General features: G+C 42.1%; 1 protein-coding gene across 2 annotated transcripts in view; it reads left to right on the top strand.

Moving 5' to 3' along the window:
- DSCAM (DS cell adhesion molecule) overlaps nucleotides 1–18791 on the top strand; it is a 644197-nt gene that overhangs the window by 448425 nt on the left and 176981 nt on the right. Inside the window, exon 12 of one of the 2 annotated variants that reach the window (XM_045002505.1) lies at nucleotides 7234–7365. The exons of the other annotated variant lie outside the window; for it this stretch is intronic. Within the exon in view, the coding sequence (XP_044858440.1) occupies nucleotides 7234–7250 (17 nt within the window). The 3' untranslated portion in view covers nucleotides 7251–7365. Of the gene's footprint in view, nucleotides 1–7233; nucleotides 7366–18791 lie in introns of those variants that run through there. 2 annotated transcript variants of the gene reach the window in all.

The raw sequence follows: 18791 nt of genomic DNA, 5'->3' as shown, positions 1-18791 counted from the left end.
GTCTCTTCTCTTCTGGACACCCATAATGTACACCTGTCTGCTGCCTCCGTGAAAGCAGCGAGTCCTAGTTCACCAGTCTCCTTAGTACAAGGCACTTACGCAGAGGTGCTGACTTTCCGAGTTCCTGGGGGGTGCTCAATCCCCAGTCCACTCCAGGCCCTGCCCCCACTCCACACCTTCCCCCCAGGCTGCACTCCCGCCTTGCCTCTTCCCACCGATGTCCCGCCTCTTCCTTCCCTGTTACGCCCCCTCCCCTGAGCACACCACACACTCACTTCTCCCCTCTACCCTCCCACTGCCTACTGCCTGCTGCTGAACAGCTGATCCTCCTCAAGTGGGACGCATTGCGGGGGATGGGGAGGAGCCGATTGGCGCAGCCCATGGGTGCTCCAACCCTGGAGCACCCACAGAGTCAGCACCTACGCACTTAGGTTTATAGTAAAACCAAATTGAAGTTTAATGGAGCTTGAGACAGAGTTTGAAATAAAAGCAAGTATTAAGGGTTTGCAATTAAGGTTCCAAGTAAAAGAAAAACATAAACGCAATCAATAGCCTACACTTACTAACAAGTTATTTCCTGTCTAATAAGGTACTTCTTACCCAATAGTCAATCCTTACAGCTTTTGTCTAGTTCAGATAGCTCAGACCCGCCTTTCATGAGACACCCCTCTTGGCAGAGTCTCTCCTCTGCAATGATGACAACTTGTGCTTTCTCCATCACTTATATAGTTATAGAATATTGTCTCTTACTCCAGAGGGTTCCTTTTCTTGGCTTTTTGGGTCTTTGTAAATTCTCAAGCCCTACTTGAGACAGGGGTCAGGAGTCCAGGGTAATGCACTAAATGTTTGAGTTCTTCCTGGAGGGATGCACCCAAAGAATCGTGATGGGAAACTGGACCTCCACCAAAAAATCCCTCACTTGTGCAGTCGCACAAGGATCAATTCTCTCTCTGGTTCTTTTCAACATTTACATTCAGCGACTAGGTGAACTTGTCAGATGCAAGGACTAAAGTGCCAGCAATATGCAGATGACACACAGCTCTACCTATCCTTCATCACATACCTCTACCCCCAAGATGTCCCAGTACTTGCATTAGGTCAGCTCATGGATGAAGAACTGCTGGCTGAAGCTGAACCTGGGAGCTACAGAGAGGTTTTAAAGTCCTCTTAAAGTCAAAAGATTAATGCTGCCTTAAATATGGAGTTGTTACCGTGCCACCAAAATACTCTGTTAAAACAGTTTTGTGGTAGTTTCATTTTTATTCAATATGTAATAGGAAGTATTAGCTAGTATATTGTACGTATGCACACAGTTAATCTGTGATTCTGATTAGTTTACATGCAGGCGGATGAGTTTTTTATACTACCGTATAGACACAGGTATACAACTCCACTTTTTCCCTATACATTGACCATATTTGGTGGTTATATCAACCCCATTTCTTGAATAATATTTAAAAATATATGTGCAATTATTAATAGATTTTTTTTCATTGATGATGGAGCAAATTTAAATTACTTTCCTAATGTGGAAGGCGTGTGTGTGTGTTGGCACCCAGCAGAATATAAATTCCCATTATAGGAAATACATGCATGATTCATCATCATTTACTTTTTGTATTTGCAGTTCATCAGGAGTTGGGGCTAAATTTGCTAACAGAAAATGAATATGCTTAAATCAGTGATAAATGGCATACTTCTAAAGAAGATATGGTAAAACTGATAGTGAGATACCAATCAATTTACCAGCCATATACAGTACATGTGACTATTTTCCTCCTCAGAAGTGTTGATTACTTCATCCCTGTTTTTAAGAAATGAACATTTCTCCTTTTTAGTTTTTCTTCTCTCTACTTACTATAGTGCTAACTTGAGGGTGCTTCCTGTTTATAAAGTTATAAGCATATACCAACTTAAATACACTCCAAGGCCAAGATGCACCAAGATATGGATGTTGCTCATAACTTTTCTCATTTTTCATCTGCCTTTCCTCTTTTCTTCTATCCATAGCCATCAAGCCACTTTCTTCCATACAGGTCATCAGGCCACTTCTCAGTATATTTTGATCACAGTATGTTTCAAAACTCAACTACAAGGCAGAAGCTGATATTCTCAAATGATAAAGAGCAAAAATGCAAGTTTTGTGACCCTAAGAGCATCCCAGTGCCAGAGGGCCAGGGGCTCCCTGGTGTCAGGTAATGAGTTTCGGCTGGCCTGACCAATTCCGTGTACCCCAACTCACTGTGGTTATAATCTGAATCTAAAAGATGTCATGTAATGTATCATTGGAAAATTAATAATTCATTGATCATTAATATTCTTGTATGATGTATGTACACAGTGTTTATTGAGAGTTATGGAGATATGCTGAAATTATGACTAAAGTGTGTCTAAACCAGGCATGTCAGGGTGAGGTGGCACATAGATCTGCCCTAGACAAAAGAATGTGTATTTGCTTCTCTGGCTGGCCCAGTCATCAGACAGAGACAATGACGATCTCTTTGCATATTAGATAAACAGCCTCAGGCTAACAAATGGGACAGAGACAGCTTCCAGCAGGCAAGAGAAACTTTATCTGAGCTACAAAAGGCAGGGGGTTAGAACCTCAATTGATAAGCAATTGAATCAACTGATTGTATACATGTTACATTACCGAGAGTACAACCTGGACTGATGAACAACTGTGTCCCCCTCAGTTCTCCAATCTGGGGCACTTTTTACACTGTTTTGCTGTGAAAGACACCTTCCTAGTCTGCTCTCACACAGCCTCCAGCATGTAAATTATACTGCAAGAATGCTACAGCCAGCCATCCTTGAATTATACTGCAAAGTAACACCAGCAAATTCCCAGGTCCAGACTTTCCCCCAGAAATGTGCGTCATGTACTGCCCAGCAGTCTCCTGGACAATACAAACTCTCATAAAATTTGTCATTTTATTAATAGAAAATGATAGGCACAAATCCTGTTATCTCAAATGGAACTTCCCAAACACTTCAGTCCAAACACGCAGGTCTAGAGAAAACAATAAACAAGATTATTAACTACAGAAAGATAGATTTTAAGATTACAAGCAATGAAGCATAAAAATCAGAAGTGGTTACAAGATAATAAAAGTAAATCACAACTATTGCCTAACTTAACAAGTTGGAGTAAATTCAAAGCAAAGATCTCTCTGACCAGGTTCTAGAGTCTTATTGGCTGAATTCTTTCAGTCAGCATACTTCCTCCAGTCCAAAGCTGCTTCCTTTGTTTTCCAGGTGTTGTGGTTTCTAGGGGTAGAGAGGAAAGGAGGAACAGATAATTTGGGGCACCTCCTCCATTTATAGTTCTTTCTCTTCTTCAAGAATCATCTCCAGCCTGAGGTTCAGGAAACAAAGTCTGCGTGGACAGGAACCCTCAGCTGTTTCTTTGTCAGGATGTAGATTTGCACCCACATCCTCTTTCCTGCCAAAGAAGGCCACTTAACTAGGTGATGGTTATCACCATTTGATTTTGTTGACACTGGATGAGGTGTTGGCTAGCCTTTTGTCCATGGGAAACTGGTTTATGATTGCCCCCTCCCTACCCCCGACTTGGAATATGTCTTGTAATAACATACAGAGGAATTTTATAACTTTACATGTAATGTTGCCACACACATTTTACCAGGGCAGTAGTGATAAGCAAATTATGAGTTTTAAAAAGATACTTCACAAGGCATACTTTGTACAAAATTTATCATAGTCTCATAAAAGGAGTGAATATAGGGGTACAGACAATCAAATTACAATATGACTGTCGGAGAAAAACTTAGTTCTCACATTTTGGTTGGGTGCAGCAGAGTCAGATACTTTATTTTCTCTTTACAATTGTATAGAGGAAGGGAGTGCCCCAGTCCCAGGCAGGTCTCTCCACAGGTAAACAATTACAGCAAGCATTTATACCTTTTATTACAGACAATAATAAGCAACAGCTGCATTTTGTTTATACATAGGTCATCCTGATATCTTGTTTTTCTCATTTCTAAAGAGATGCCAGTCTACATTCCTCATTATTGACACAAGGTCACAACAACTTCTCACACAGTTCTTTCCCACTCGCCTCATGCAATCGTCGCCTCTACAAATCTCGTGTTATTAGGGTTACAGCTAGCCTGACTCTTGCTAACAGAGACTGTCTTGCATTAAGATCCCCTACAAATCCCTGTCAGATCTTTCTCTACTTCCACATGACTGTATTAAAACAGTTTATCGAGTCAGGTGTTTTATGAAAGTCTGTGACACACTGGTGATTAATATCATGGTAAAATGTATGTATTGACATTATATAAGGAATTGTGAATACTCATTTGATATTAGGCTTTACACTCTGTGTCCAAACAAAGGGAAAAAACAGATCTCTTCCAGAGAGGAGGGAACGTCACAGCTATATACCTGTCTCCTACATAAATTAGGCATAGTGGAATCAAAACAATGGAAGCCCCATTTACATACAAAGGAATGGGAAACCCACAGGAAATGAAGAAAAGCATGAGGTCATCCGTCCTCTTGAAACAAATTCATTGAACTTTGGAAGATATATGCAAGGACAGAAGCCATCTTTGGCATCCATCACTAGACAGACACAATGGAACAGAGTTCTTGCAAGCTGAGAAAGGTGGGTCGTTCAACCAATGTGGGGTTGAAGGATCTTAAAACTGAATATAGGTGAGAAACCTGTTTAGGCAAAGATCTTTCACCTAGGAAGACAAGGGAAAGCAGCCTTTTGTGCTTCTGTGGAAGGTCCTGACTGTGAGAGAAAGTCAGCCATGGCTGGAAAGGAAAAAGATTAGTAAGAAATCTTCCTTGTACAAAGACTGTAGCTTGTTAAATCTTAGCCATTAGAAAGCGTATTTTGTTTTGTTTAACATGTAACTCTTTCTATCTTCATTCCTTATACTCAAACTCACTTAATCTCATGTATATGTTGTTAATACATTTGTTTTATTTTTACTATCAACCAGTTCAGTGCTGTGTTTGCAGGGAAGGCTGTATTTATGCCAGTTAATAAGTTTTGATGTGCTTTTTTCTCTTTACAGAAACAAAATAAACCTTATTATTTCTCTGAGCTGTCCAGGAGAGGGCTGGACACTTCAGGGCACACGGTTTGGGGCAAATTTGGGACCGGGAGTGTCTTGGTGTCAACTTGCTGGTTGTCACCAAAGCTGGTGGAAGCTAGAGTGGGGCTTTGGGTCTGTAGATAGGCTTCTGGAGTCAGAGCTGCTGAACCAGGGCTGTCTAGCACACAGACACTCAGGGCCCTGCATGCTTATAGGCTGGCTGTGAGCATCCCAGGCTGGGAGCTATAGCAGCAAAGCATTGTTAAACACCCAATGTTGCAAGGCAAGAGGTGACACAACACCATATTCATCTGAACTGCACCCTGAAGTGTGGCAATGTCCCATCTCTCTAAGAACCTTGAATGGGCAATCTACAAAAAATGTCTTGACTTCCTTTCCTCTTTGAAGCCCTTCAACCTGACTTCTGCTCCCTGAACTTTACTGAAACTGCTCTTACCAGGGCCTAAGTGACCCCTTCCTGACTAAGGCCTCAATCCTATGATGTGTTGACTTCAGTGGGGCATTGTGCGAGCCCAGCAGTCTAACCACACGCAATGAATTGCAGGATTGAGGCCCAAGTTGGAGGACCTTTACTCCTTCCTCATCCTCTTTGATCTCTGTGAAGGTTTTGGTTTCCTTGGTCGTTGCCTCCTCAACAACCTATCCTACCAGTCAGCTTTGTGAGTCTGTTCTCTCTTAATTCTTCTTCTATCTTTCTGCCCTTCTTCCATAATCTATGAGGTTCCTCCTTCCTCCACCTCATATTTGTTGGTATTCTACAAGGTTCAGCCCTTCCTCCTGCCTTCCTCTCTATCTTAACCGTAGGTGACCTCATCCACTTACGCATGTTCAGCTACCATCTCCTTACTGATTATTTACAAATCTATACCTGAGCTGTCTTCCCCTCACCTCTCATATGAAAACGTAGAATTTGAAGAATATTGTTAAATGCAGCAGAAGTTGTGGACAGATCCTTAAAACATGAATCCATGATTTTTCATGCCTACAGTTTCATGTGTTCCTGATGAGCTAAGCATGGACATTTTCAGCACAAAATGTTTGTTTCAAAAAGTTATGCATTTTTGAAAACGGGGGTTATAACAGAAACTGTTTTTACTAATCTTGACTGTCATAGGTTCTACCAGGTGCTCACTCTATTAGTTATAAAAATTAAATTATCTTGCATTCTGGGTCCTTACAAAGAATTTAATTTTAGACTCCTCATTCTTCCTCCCTCCCCAGGCAAGCTTTTTAACACACTGGAAAACTTAGAGAGCATTTTAGAAGTTAGCATCTTATACTAGACTATTTGTCCAAGACTTTTATTAAGTCTAAAAAAAGTCATTTTCAAGAAAAAGGCACTGAATTCCAACAAAGAAGCATCCTTTGAGAATATATGCAGAGAGTATAAACCATCCCTGAGTACTGAGTGACACATACACTCCACAGTAGTTACATATATTTTGCTGCATAATATTCATGTGGCAAAGGAAAATGTAAAGAGCGTAGTTCCTATGCAAATATTTTATGCTTTGGATCCAAAGAGCATATTTGATTTTCAATACAATATTAAGTATCTCTGCTAGCCAAAGAGGTTCTCATCCAGCTGCTTCCATCATTATACGTATAAGCATTTTTTTGTAAAGGAAGCAATTTTGTCTTGAGAGATAAAAGAACAGCATTTTAGTAGTCTTTTGTTTTGTACTTCAAACTGTTATTCAAGAGTTACATGGTAGCTGTGATCATATCTTTCTATGAAAATCCTATGATTATTCAGTATAAATACCATGTGTGTATCCTATAATAATCACAGTAAAAGCAAAGGTTAAGTATACAGTTTGGAGACACACTGAAGTTACAGAAGATGCAGGACTAAAGGAGGACTATACATTAGGTCAAAGATCCCTGCAGACAAGTGAATTTCTGGCATTTTGTTTCCCAGACTGCCTCTTGCTGTGCGTTCATCATGTACAGTAATTCACAAAGAAGCACTTGCAAATGGTTAGTAAAGTACAGTCGTTTTCAGCCGCCTAGATAGATTTGCTCTGTTGGAAACTGTTTTTCTTTGACCTGAATTGTATACTTAAACAAAGATTTCATCTCAGCATCAGTGTCTGAATGCCTATTAAAGTTTTTTTCTTTTTCCTTTCTTCAGATATTTTCAATGTGTGATGCCAGTATATACCATAATCTACTGCCTGCATGTTTCTTTGGAAGCAAGGACAGCCTTTGGAGCTGTCCATTTATAACAATAGCTGTTAGCTTTAAACTGTTGTAAGAATGTCTTTATGGTACATAGTCCATCATAAAGAACTAAAGAAATGTATCTTAATTTTTAAATAAATCTCATTAGGTGAATCAGGGTTAAGTCTTGTCAAAAAAAGAGCCATGATTAGCCAATGAAAGAACTCACAGTATTGTCCCAATCACTTAAAAACGGAACAGTCTTGGTTAATTGTACCTTTCTCCACCAGGCCACAGAATAATTAACAGGTTCTGCATTGACTTTTTTCTCTTTTCCATCATATGGTGGAATATTTGAGTATTTCATTTAACTGGTGAAAGAGTGTTGTCATAACAGTAATAGACTACTTTGTAAAACTAATTTTGCTTCCCTTAGTGTCATTTATTTAACACTTAGCTTTCATCCGGCAAATGCAAAGGTCCCTACAGGGATGTAGTTTCAGATTAATGTGTGGGGATGTATGTGTATAAAATATTCCATGATTCTTCAAGATGAGAATAAACACCAAAGTCTTTACTCTTTCGTTGAAGAAAAGCATTGTTATTATTGAATGACAGGATAATACTTTCTTTACCTTATGGACTTCTGTTAAAGTTCCAGTATTAATTTGAGCCTCTGAAACATTACTCGCTCTGCTTTGAAAAGATTAGGACAGTGATTCTCAAAGCTGGTCCGCCGCCTGTTCAGGGAAAGCCCCTGGCGGGCCGGGCCAGTTTGTTTACCTGCCGCGCCCACAGGTTCAGCCGATCACGGCTCCCACTGGCTGTGGTTCGCCACTACAGGCCAATGGGGGTGGCAGGAAGTGACGCGGGCCGAGGGATGTGCTGGCCGCTGCTTCCCGCCACCCCCATTGGCCTGGATGGCGAACCACGGCCAGTGGGAGCCACGATCGGCCAAACTTGCAGACGTGGCAGGTAAATAAACTGGCCTGGCCCACCAGGGGCTTTCCCTGAACAAGCGGTGGACCGGCTTTGAGAACCACTGGATTAGGTAATAGTGCTAATTGATCTTTTACAACTTCAGATATTATTTAGGGATTTAAGTTACTTATAAACAGCATTCATTGTGGACAGCTAGTTGGAAATCTAAATATATCCATCTGTGTGGGCAAAGTGTGTGCATGTGATTAACATTTTGTAATTGTTATAACTATTATTGTATTTGTGTGTCTTTCCCATGCTATGTCCCATCACACAAGTTGAAGCAGTATCATTTGTATAATGAACTTGCACAGTATAGTTAAGACTGGTAAAATGGTTTCTATATCACATCCTGTTTCCATATACTCAAAACTTTTTGTGCTGAATATTTCCATGTTTAGTTTTGCAGAATGTCACACTGTGTCATCATCCATTAAAACACACAATGACAAAAAGTAGTCTGCTACCCTTCCCTTTTTGATCTCCTTAATTACTGTGCACAGTCACCAACACTTTGTGTGTGTGTGTGTGTGTGTGTGTGTGTGTGTGTGAGAGAGAGAGAGAGAGAGAGAATGATGCACTCTGTACCCTACCTAAGAGAAGGGACATGCTGTATAACTTGATTTTCAAAAATGCTGAATAACCAACAGTTCCAAGTGATTTCAGTGGGAGCTGATTAATACTATACATTTTGAAGAGCTGGACATTTATTTAGGCTCCTAAATTTAGGCACTATCTTTTAAAATCTTGGCCTAAACTTTTAAGAAAAATAAACAATGATGACTAGTATTTATGATAGTACTATATACTGCAGTGGTGGGCAACCTACGGCCTACGGCCCATCAGTTCGTTTACATTTGCACAGCCACCCACAGCTCCCAGTGGCCATGGTTCACCGTTCCTTTTGTTTTTTGTCTTTTATCATTTTCCTGTGCCAGTTCATTTGAGAGGGTCGTAATTGTCTGGTTTCATTCACATAGTTGTTATTGGGGCATTTAATGCATTGGATGAGATACACCACATGTTGTCATAGGCATGTATAGGACCCATGGATCTTGAAAGGTGTGGAATGGGGGGTGTTGATTGTTGTAACAGTGGAGATAAGTCTACAGGTTTTCCATTTCTTGTTCTGGCAGGGTCTGGTGCCGCTTTGGTTTGGTGTGTCCTGGTCTGTGGGGAGCTTGATTCTGATGATGAACTTATAGAGATGGGGGGGTTGTTTGAAAGCTAGAAGAGGGATTTCAGGAAAGATTTATTTTGGGATGGGGTCCCCATCAAGTATAGATTGTAATGGTCTGATGATACCCCATATGGGTTACAGTGTGGGATGGTAGGTAACACCACCAACTATAAAGAAATCAAAGAAGACCCCACACTACAATTTACCCAGGAATTTAAGGATATCATCAAATCCTTCCCCGCACCACTCCAAGAGAAACTTTATAAACTCATTCCCCCCCTCCCCCCGCCCTCAAGAGCCTACCCCAGGGACCTTCTACATGCTTCCCAAGATACACAAACAAAGGAACTCAATCCTTCCCAGGAATTGAAATTAGAGGGGGTGTTTGAATTTACAAGTGGGGTTGTAAAACAAGTAAACTGGCAATATAACATTAACTAGTTGACCACTGTGTGGGAGGGATGGGAGAATTCAGTGTGTGTGTGTGTGTGTGTGTGTGTGTGTGTGTACACATATCTGGCCACGGCTCTCTTCCTGAAGGAATATCAGGATTCATAGAAACCCATCTTCAAAACCATTCACCATAGAAAGGGCCAGCTTCCTCCAGGACAGAACCAACTTCCTCCACAAACTCTACAACATGAACAACCTCCCTTAGCCTTGCCACCGTGCATGTCACTTCTCTCTACACCAGCGTCCCTTGCAATGACAGGATAGCTGCCCGCTTCAAATATTTACAAGAAAATGAATAATCCTCAGATATCCACCGCAAACACATCGCCAAACTCATCCATTTCATCCTCACCCATAACAATTTTACATTCAACAACACACACTTTGTCTAAACCCTGGGAACTGCCATGGGTACTAGTATGGCTCCCCAATATGTGTTACGTGTTACAGATTGTTGTAATGAGCCATGAAACCAATATCTCTAATAAGTCCATGGTTTTTAGTGTCTAGCAGTGTCATGAATTTAATTTCCCAGGCTCACCTTTTGAAGGTGTTGTGCAGGTTTCCTTTGAAAGTGAATATTGAAAGATCAGATATGGAGTGATTAGTTTGTGAAAAGTGTTCACCCACCCTTATTGTCCACTCTATTTCAAGTGACCTCCTACAACATGTGTTAGTGTGATCCTAACAGTACTCCAGTGCCAGAGAGCAAGGGGCTCTCTGGTATTTAACTGAGTCTCAGCTGGCCTGACTTAGTGCACCCCAACTCACTGTTGTCCTCATCCTTATCTAAAAGCTGCCATGTAAGATGATATGTGCAAACTGGTAACATGCTGGTCATTAATATTATTGTGTGGTGTATGTATGGGTGATATATGACAAATTATAAATATGTACTGGAAATATGTACTTAAAATATGTTTGGCAGGTAGGGCTTAAATCACCCCACACTAGACAAAGGAATGTGGTCTTGCATGCTTGAATGCTTCTCCAATATAAACTGAGCAAAGAGAGACAATGAAAGTACTTTTACGAAAAAGGTAGACAAAGCCATCAAACTAGCATGTAGCGCCTCAACCACTTAACTATGATGACAGGGGGAGGAGACTGCAAAATTTAACATGGCAACAGCTCCCTAGTGGAAACAGCATGCCGAGCCCCCAGGAGGGCTTCCTGACTTTGAAAACAAATATAGAACTTCAAGGATTTAAGCAGAGAGAAAAGGTCATTTTGGTATCGTTCACCTGAAGAGACAAAGAAAGCAAGTGCTTTGAGCTCTGTATTGGATCCTGGCTGAGAACTTGCCAGTCATTCTGGAAGAACGACTATAGTGAGAAAATTACCCTGAACAAAACTCTAGTTGTTTAAGTTAGGTTTTCACTTTAGAAGCATATTTTTACTTTTGTTTATTTAAATCATGTCTAGCTCAATTCCCTCAACTTAAATATCTGTTTTTTGTTGTTGTTATTGTTTTGTTGTTAATAAACATAATCTTGGTTTATTACACAACCATCTCAGTGCAGTGTTTCAAACTGAAGAGTAAAAACCTCAGTCAAACTAACAGGCTGGTGCTGTGTACTGTCTCTTTAAAGGAATAGTGACCTTGATAAGGTTTTATTAGTACTACAGTGACAGGGGCTGATCACTGCAGGGGAGACTGTTTTGGGGAGACTTGGGGCTGGAAGCAGTATTGGCATCACCCTGCAAGGAATAACTAAGCTGGTAGAAGTCAGGATGAGGCAATTGTGCTGAAAGCAGGCTGCTGGTGTCAGAAATCTGAGCCAAAACTGCACAGCATAGAAGAACCCCAAGTTGTAAGGCAGGTGGTGACACAACCTCTTAGTGGTCTGGGTGAACTCCCAAAGCATCAAAGTTAACCCTTATGCTTAACTCTCTGTCCCAAATTGTATTTAGCTCAGACACTCTGATTTCCTTCCCCAGACCTGAAGAAGAGCTCTGTGTAGTTTGAAAGCTTGTCTCTTCCACCAACAGAAGTTGGTCCAATAAAATATATTACGTCACCTGTCTTCTCATATCCTGGAACCAACATGGCTACAGCTACACTACAAACAGCAAGAAAGAGGCATTTTGTGATGTAGGCACGTCACACTGTTTCATACACCTCTGGCTGACAAAGGTTGGCTCCCTGCCAAATATTTAAAGTCATACTCCAGTATTTTCAGCTGGAAATCAGTTTTTAAAACAGCGACTTTCCCAGCTGAAATAAGGCAGAGTAGATTTCCAGTAAATGATTGTGTGTTATCAGTGAAAATCCCCTCACTGTTTGCAAACCTAATGTCCCTCTCTATTTAAGATATAAGTAATTGCTTAATGAAGTTAATGTATTTTAATGCAAATGGGCATGTATTTAAATAGTGAACATGACTGCCAAAGCCCTGGCCCTCATGATTTTTGCTGGTTCCATGTGATACATGTACCTGATCATACAGCCAATCTGATTTGAAATATTCCAGACAGGATTTTGTTTTTCATCATAAAACATCTCTGCTTAACTCGCATTTTTCATGGATCCTAATAATCCATTAGACATGGGAGTAACAAGCAAATGCAATTGCTGTGTGTCCTTGCTACTTTTATAAACATATATATTCTTCAAAAGGAAAATTTGTATGAAATACCAGTAACAGCTTTACTCATCTAGTCCCTCTTAAACTCAAACATATTTAAAGCAGCAAACCTATAGACCGATTGTTTTGAAAAAGGGTTTTGAATGTTGTTAATTTATAAATTCCATGTAGTAATAGTTCAAGTTTATTAAAATATTTGCTATCAACAAAACTATTTCCATAAAGATACCAGTTGCGCAGGATTCTCACTTCTTGACTTTAGCTCCTGAGCACGAAACTGGCAGAACTTACAAAGCTCTTAAGAATTGTGCAGAAGAGCATACTTGCTTTTTCTTCCCTTGCCCTGGAGGAGCAGCTCCCGCAGCTGCATTTGCCCTGGCTGGTGTGGCGAGAGCTCCCCCTCCTGTTTCAATCTACTTTAACCATTGTTCCTAAGGTTATTTGACTCATGACGGAAAAAGTAGCAAGGTGGAGGGTGAGCCAGGCTCCCTACATGGCTATACACACACATGCTGTCAAGTATAAATGCTGCTCTCCAACCATTCCATTCAGTTCATTTGAGCTTGTCTACCTGGAATATTTTTCCAATTCTTCCTATATACCAGTATAGTTAAAGTGCTATAGTTACACTGGTATAACTCCCCATGTGAACACTCGTATTCTGGAGTTAGAGTGGCTTTTTCAGCTTAGTTTAAGCCACTTGCAAAGCAACATAAACAAAACTGAAAAAAGGCCCTCTGATACTGTAATAGGCGTGTCCACATATGGAGTTATGCCAGTATAAATATAGTGCTTTAAATTCACACCGTACCTTATACTGGAATAACTTCCCCGCACAGACAAGCCTTTAGATGAAGGGAGGTGAAGCTCCCAGAAAGACAAGCCACCTCAAGATGATCAACATAAGAACGTGCCCCATCAGGGGCGGCTCTAGCCATTTCGCCACCCCAAGCATGGCGGCACGCCGTGGGGGGCGTTCTGCCAGTCCCGCAGCTCTGGTGGACCTCTCGCAGACGTGCCTGTGGAGGGGCTGCTGGTCCCACGGCTCCGGTGGACCTCCCGCAGGCGTGCCTGCGGATGCTCCACTGGAGCCGCGGGATCAGCGGACCCTCTGCAGGCACGTCTGTGGGAGATCCACCGGAGCCGCGGGACCGGCGACCGGCAGAGCGCCCCCCGCGGCGTGCTGGGGCCTGGAGCCGCCCCTGGCCCCATTTATATAGCACCATGCTATAGAAAAACTAATAAATTGTCTCAAGTCTTAATTCAAGACACATAGGCTCTGTCCTTCTCTTCATAGATATCTCTGCATCCCATAATGTCAAGGGGGGGAAGGGTTACATCTTTTTCTTAAGAACCTATTACATATCTAACAAGTAGAATTAGTCATCATCAAGATATTATATTTGTTTTGTTTTGCCTTTTTTTTTACTTCCTATACTTCTAATGAGATTAAGATATTGCATTTGTATCCATTTAGTCTTCTTATTGTGTGTTTCAGCAATGAAATATATGATTGATTTTCACAGCGCTCATGCAAGTAATGTAATGTTTGAGTGGAATTTGAGTCTGGCATACCAAATGTATGCAGTGTGATGTTTTCCTAGCAAAATATTGACTATTTACTAAAAATCTGACGTGTGTGGTATTCCATAGAATTCTTTTAAAACGAGAGTTCTTTTCTTTAAAAAGAGTACATTAAAAAAAACACACTTCATATCATTACCTAGATTTCCTATACATTTACAGTGAAAGTATAAGCCTAGTAACTCTAAAGTGTCATTTGTGTGATGTTCTTCTTTTAGGTTGTCTGTATTAAACAAACGTTTTCCTGCTAAAACTTGTGTAGTATTAAATTATAAGAAATATATTTTCATTAACTTTGACAAGGCATACATCTCGTTATCTGTTAAAAACAATGCTTTAGCAGCACTTGTGTCTCAAACTGTTGAGCCAGATGAGAAATTTGAATTTTCAGTGAACTTTTACATCCCTCGTATTGACTTTGTGGCAACTTTTTGTTTTGTTCTTCCATCAGTTTTAAGGTCTGTGATCTACTTACAATTGAATTGTTTCAGTTTGTAACAGTCCGGTGCGGGGGTTCGGCCCTCTCAGGTGCGGCCGGGAGCCAGGCCGCCTCACTACACGGCCTAAGTTCGTGATCAGTCTCCGAAGGTCCAGGGGTTCCGCCCCTCAGGCAGGGGCTGAACAAAAGGCAAGCAGTCAATACAGCCCACGCCCTCAGTCAGGGTGGGGCAGCAAATAACAGTTCTAAGCTCAGGCCCTCAAGGGCGGGGCAACAAACAATAGTTCAAGGGGCTCAGGTCCTTGCAGCAGGAGCTGAGCACACAGAGTAAATAGCAAGCCCAGGCCCTCAGTCAGGGCGGGGCAGCAACACAGCAGTTCTAGGCTCAGATCCTTACAGCAGGAGCTGAGCAGCAATAATAGTCCAGGGCTCAGGTCCTTGCATCAGGAGCTGAGCAACAATAAGAGTTCAGGGCTCAGGCCCTTGCATCAGGAGCTGAGCAGTAACAAAGTCAGGAAGCCCAGGCCCTCAGTCAGGGCGGGGCAGCAAACAATAGTTCAAGGGGCTCAGATCCTTACAGCAGGAGCTGAGCTACAGCAATAACAAAATCAGGGCTCAGGTCCTTGTAGCAGGAGCCGAGCAACAGCAGGTAAGTGCAGGCTTCGATGCCGGAGCGCTGGTTGAAGGGGGAGGCTGCCACCCGTGAGTGGGGTGGCAGGGGGGGGACACAGGCCCACCCACTCCACTGTGTCCCAGCCCAGGGCCCTATTAGCGGCTATCACTGCCGCTGGTCAGTGGGGTCCTGACCGCAACACACTGACATGGGCACCTCGGTGCCTACAGCCTGACAGGGGTCGGCTACCCCCGGGCTACACTCCATCTCCCCCTCTTCGGGTACCTGCTCATCTCTGGGGTCGGGCGCTGGGTCCCACACCATGGGCTCCTCGCCGTGCTGAGAGCCGGCTCGCTCGGGCTGCTCCTCAGGACTTGGGTCAGGGGGATGCTCCAACAGCTCCTCAGGGTACCGGGCTCGGGGCAGGCTCGGACAGTCCTCCTCAGGGTACCTGGCTCGAGGAAGGCTCGGCCAGTCCTCCTCCGGGTACCTGGCTCGGGGGAGGCTCGGTCCGTCCACCTCCGGATACCTGGCTCGGGGAAGGCTCGGTCAAGGCTCGGTCCGTCCACCTCCGGATACCTGGCTCGGGGAAGGCTCGGTCTAGCAGGAGCTCGGGCAGGAGCGTCTGTCCTCTCCGGCCGCCGGCTTGCAACTGAGCGTTGGGGCCGGGCCTTTATACTTCCTGTCCCGCCCCTTGACTTCCGGGGGGCGGGGACAGGTGGTGGTGGCTCCGCCCACTGAGATGGTTGTTCTGGTTCCTCTCTCTCAGGTGCGGCCGGGCCAGGCCGCCTCACTACACAGATAAAAATAAAAATACTTCTCAGTAATGCTTGTTACAGCACCATTAGAGTTTGCTTGGACTTATAAGATTTTTGGGGGGAAGTATGCTGTACAGACAGTGTTATATTAGACTACGAGGTAATGAGTAATTATTTAAAATACTATAAATAAAAAGTCAAATTAATTCAGTGTGGATATTTGAATGTTAGGCCCTGATTCACGAAAGCATCTCTCTTTAAGACAGCACTTAAGCATGTTGAGGTTAAGGAGACTTAAACACATGCTCAAGATTAAGCATGTGCTGTCCTGAATCAGGCTTTGTGGAGAGGAAACAATACTTTGCTTTGTTCCTTAATATGATCAAAAATATTTTTTAAAATACAAATAAAGCAAAAAATGATGGCAATATAACATTATGGTTAAGCACATGTATAAGTCAGGAAATTTGATTATAGTTCTCCCAGCAACAATGACTTGGCCCCTTGGACATTTTTAGCATTGCATTAGTCTAAACTGTAAATTTATCCATGTGACACACTACGCTATTGAGTTACAGTTCTAGAAACCGTAATTCTGAAGTTCCTGACCTTCATGCATTTAAATATTCAACTATAATTTTGCATCAACCGAGTTGCTCTAGTTGTTGCTTCATTTTCTTTGCATCAACAGAGTATATCGTTGTTATTTTAGCCCTGGTCTACACACAGCCCCGGGGTCGAACTAGGGTACGCGAATTCAGCTACGTGAATAACGTAGCTGAATTCGAACTACCCTAGTTCGAATGACTTACCCGTCCAGACGCCGCGGAAGCGAACTCCGCGGCTCCAAGGTCGACTCCGCCAACTCCTCCTGCCGCGGTGGAGTACCGGAGTCGACCGCGGCGCTTCCGGAGTTCGAACTATCGCGTCTAGATCAGACGCGATAGTTCGAACTCCGAGAAGTCGAACTCGCCGCGTCGACCCGCGCGGTAAGTATAAATGTACCCTCAGTTGTTGCTTAATTTTCTTTGGTTTAAAAGAAATATAGCATTGCACACCAAAATAAATAAATGTAAAAGAATTGAAATAAACACAACAATGTTTCTTTTAGTGTTCAGGGAGCCAATGTGTGTAGGCTTAATATATATATGTACCTAGTGTTCTGCACCTCAGTGCAATGTAACAATTTTGAGTTTAAATATTCCCTTCCCATATAAAAATAGATGTCAGGGTGTGCAGGAAGGGTAATGAGGTTGACTTTGTATAGTTTCCAAGCAGTCATCTTCTCAGGCTGTAGAGTTCTGGTGAGGGGCATAGAGTAGGCAGGGGTATGTACAATCTCTCATTTGTGGATTCCAAATGGAAGCCTTGGACCTTCAGGGCCAGGAGGTGGAGAGCTCGATCCTTTGGGCTGTTCTGCTGGGTGCCATCATCTCATGCCCCTGGCAGCACACTGCCCCAGGAGCCATGTAGCCTAGCTGGGATGAATGGTGCTTCAAGCAGCATTCAGTCCAGATCAGATTTCTGCTTCAAAATCTGGGGACAATGCTGCTACTATTCCTGACTGGTTCTCTGTCCTTTCCTGTCCTGCCTCAAGCCCCACCGTCAATATAATCCATTGCCCACCTCTCATTCCAACAGAGAAGCTTACCTATGGTCCCAGAAAGAAGTGATTAGGGGAGGAGCATGAAGCCTTCATAACAATATGTAGCTGATGTGGATTTTCCTCCACTTGTAGAATTGGATATGAACTAGCCCTTAGAGGCTTATGTGAAATGCATGCCAAGAGATTATTTTCATATATCTTTAATTTTGTCTAAGCTAATTCCAGTCTCTTCAAATGTATCATAGGAAATTGCTGTTGAGGGCTAAATTTAAGACAGGCTTGGAGTTTTGCTTAAATCAAACAAATTTTTAATGACTGTGTCCAAGTGCAAATATCTATATGAAAATATTCTGCAAGCACTAACATACTTTAAAAAAATTCTAACAACTTAAAAAAGACCACTTGGAATTTTACCAAATTTAAGAGAGGAGGAAATAAATTTTGTGCTGAAAACAAATTTCGAGAACTCCCAAAGGTTTTAGGGTTGGTTTTTTTTTCCACCCCAGAATGATATAAATGGGGATTTGCAACCAAAGTGCCATGACTTGATGCTATAATACTGTACTACAACTGGTATAAGTGCATCAAAATATTAATCAACATTAGCATCAAAATGCATTGGCAGATGACTCCTTCTTAGAGTTTGTAGACAATATGTTTACATGGCTAAGGAGGTATACATTACTACAGCATAATTCATAGAAATAATTATGGATTATATTGAAAGTTGGTCTGTCTAAAGCTCTTAAAGAAATTTTGCTTTGTATGTGGCTTATGGACAAGGATGTGAGAAATGTATTTTTCTGCCTTATCTCTTGTGTGGGTGGAGGAGGTTGCATTAACTGTAGTAGGTTTGCTATCTAAATTACTTCAGCTTCATTAGGTTAGTCAAGAACTCTGAAATTTAATTGTTTTCAGGCTACAGTTGGTAGAGCAAAGGTGACAAAGGGTTTGTAAAACCGTTAGGTTTGTGTTTCTCTTATTGATCTCCATGAGAACAATCATTAGTATAATGATCCTAATCCAAGATCCCATAATATAACAGGGAATAAACACTTCTTGGTTAAAGTGCTGCAATTAATAGGTCGCCCGATATCACTGCAGCAGGTTGTAAATGAGTAGGTTTTAGGATCTGAGCCCAAAATATATTAGGTTTTCCTACTCCGTTTAGATAAAATGGATTCCTAAGCTTTACTCAAATGAATCACTCTTGTAGTCTTTAATTATAGTATACACATGTAATGACACCATTGCCAGGAGATAATACAATGTCCCAAGGATCACGTGCTGCAGTTGCTTCCTGTGAAAACAATTGTGTGTGATAATA

The sequence above is a fragment of the Mauremys mutica genome, chromosome 1 (assembly GCF_020497125.1).
Source record: "Mauremys mutica isolate MM-2020 ecotype Southern chromosome 1, ASM2049712v1, whole genome shotgun sequence".
NCBI lineage: Eukaryota > Metazoa > Chordata > Testudines > Geoemydidae > Mauremys > Mauremys mutica.
The sequence above is the reverse complement of the archived record's forward strand: the minus strand, read 5'-3'. Positions and strand labels throughout refer to the sequence as shown.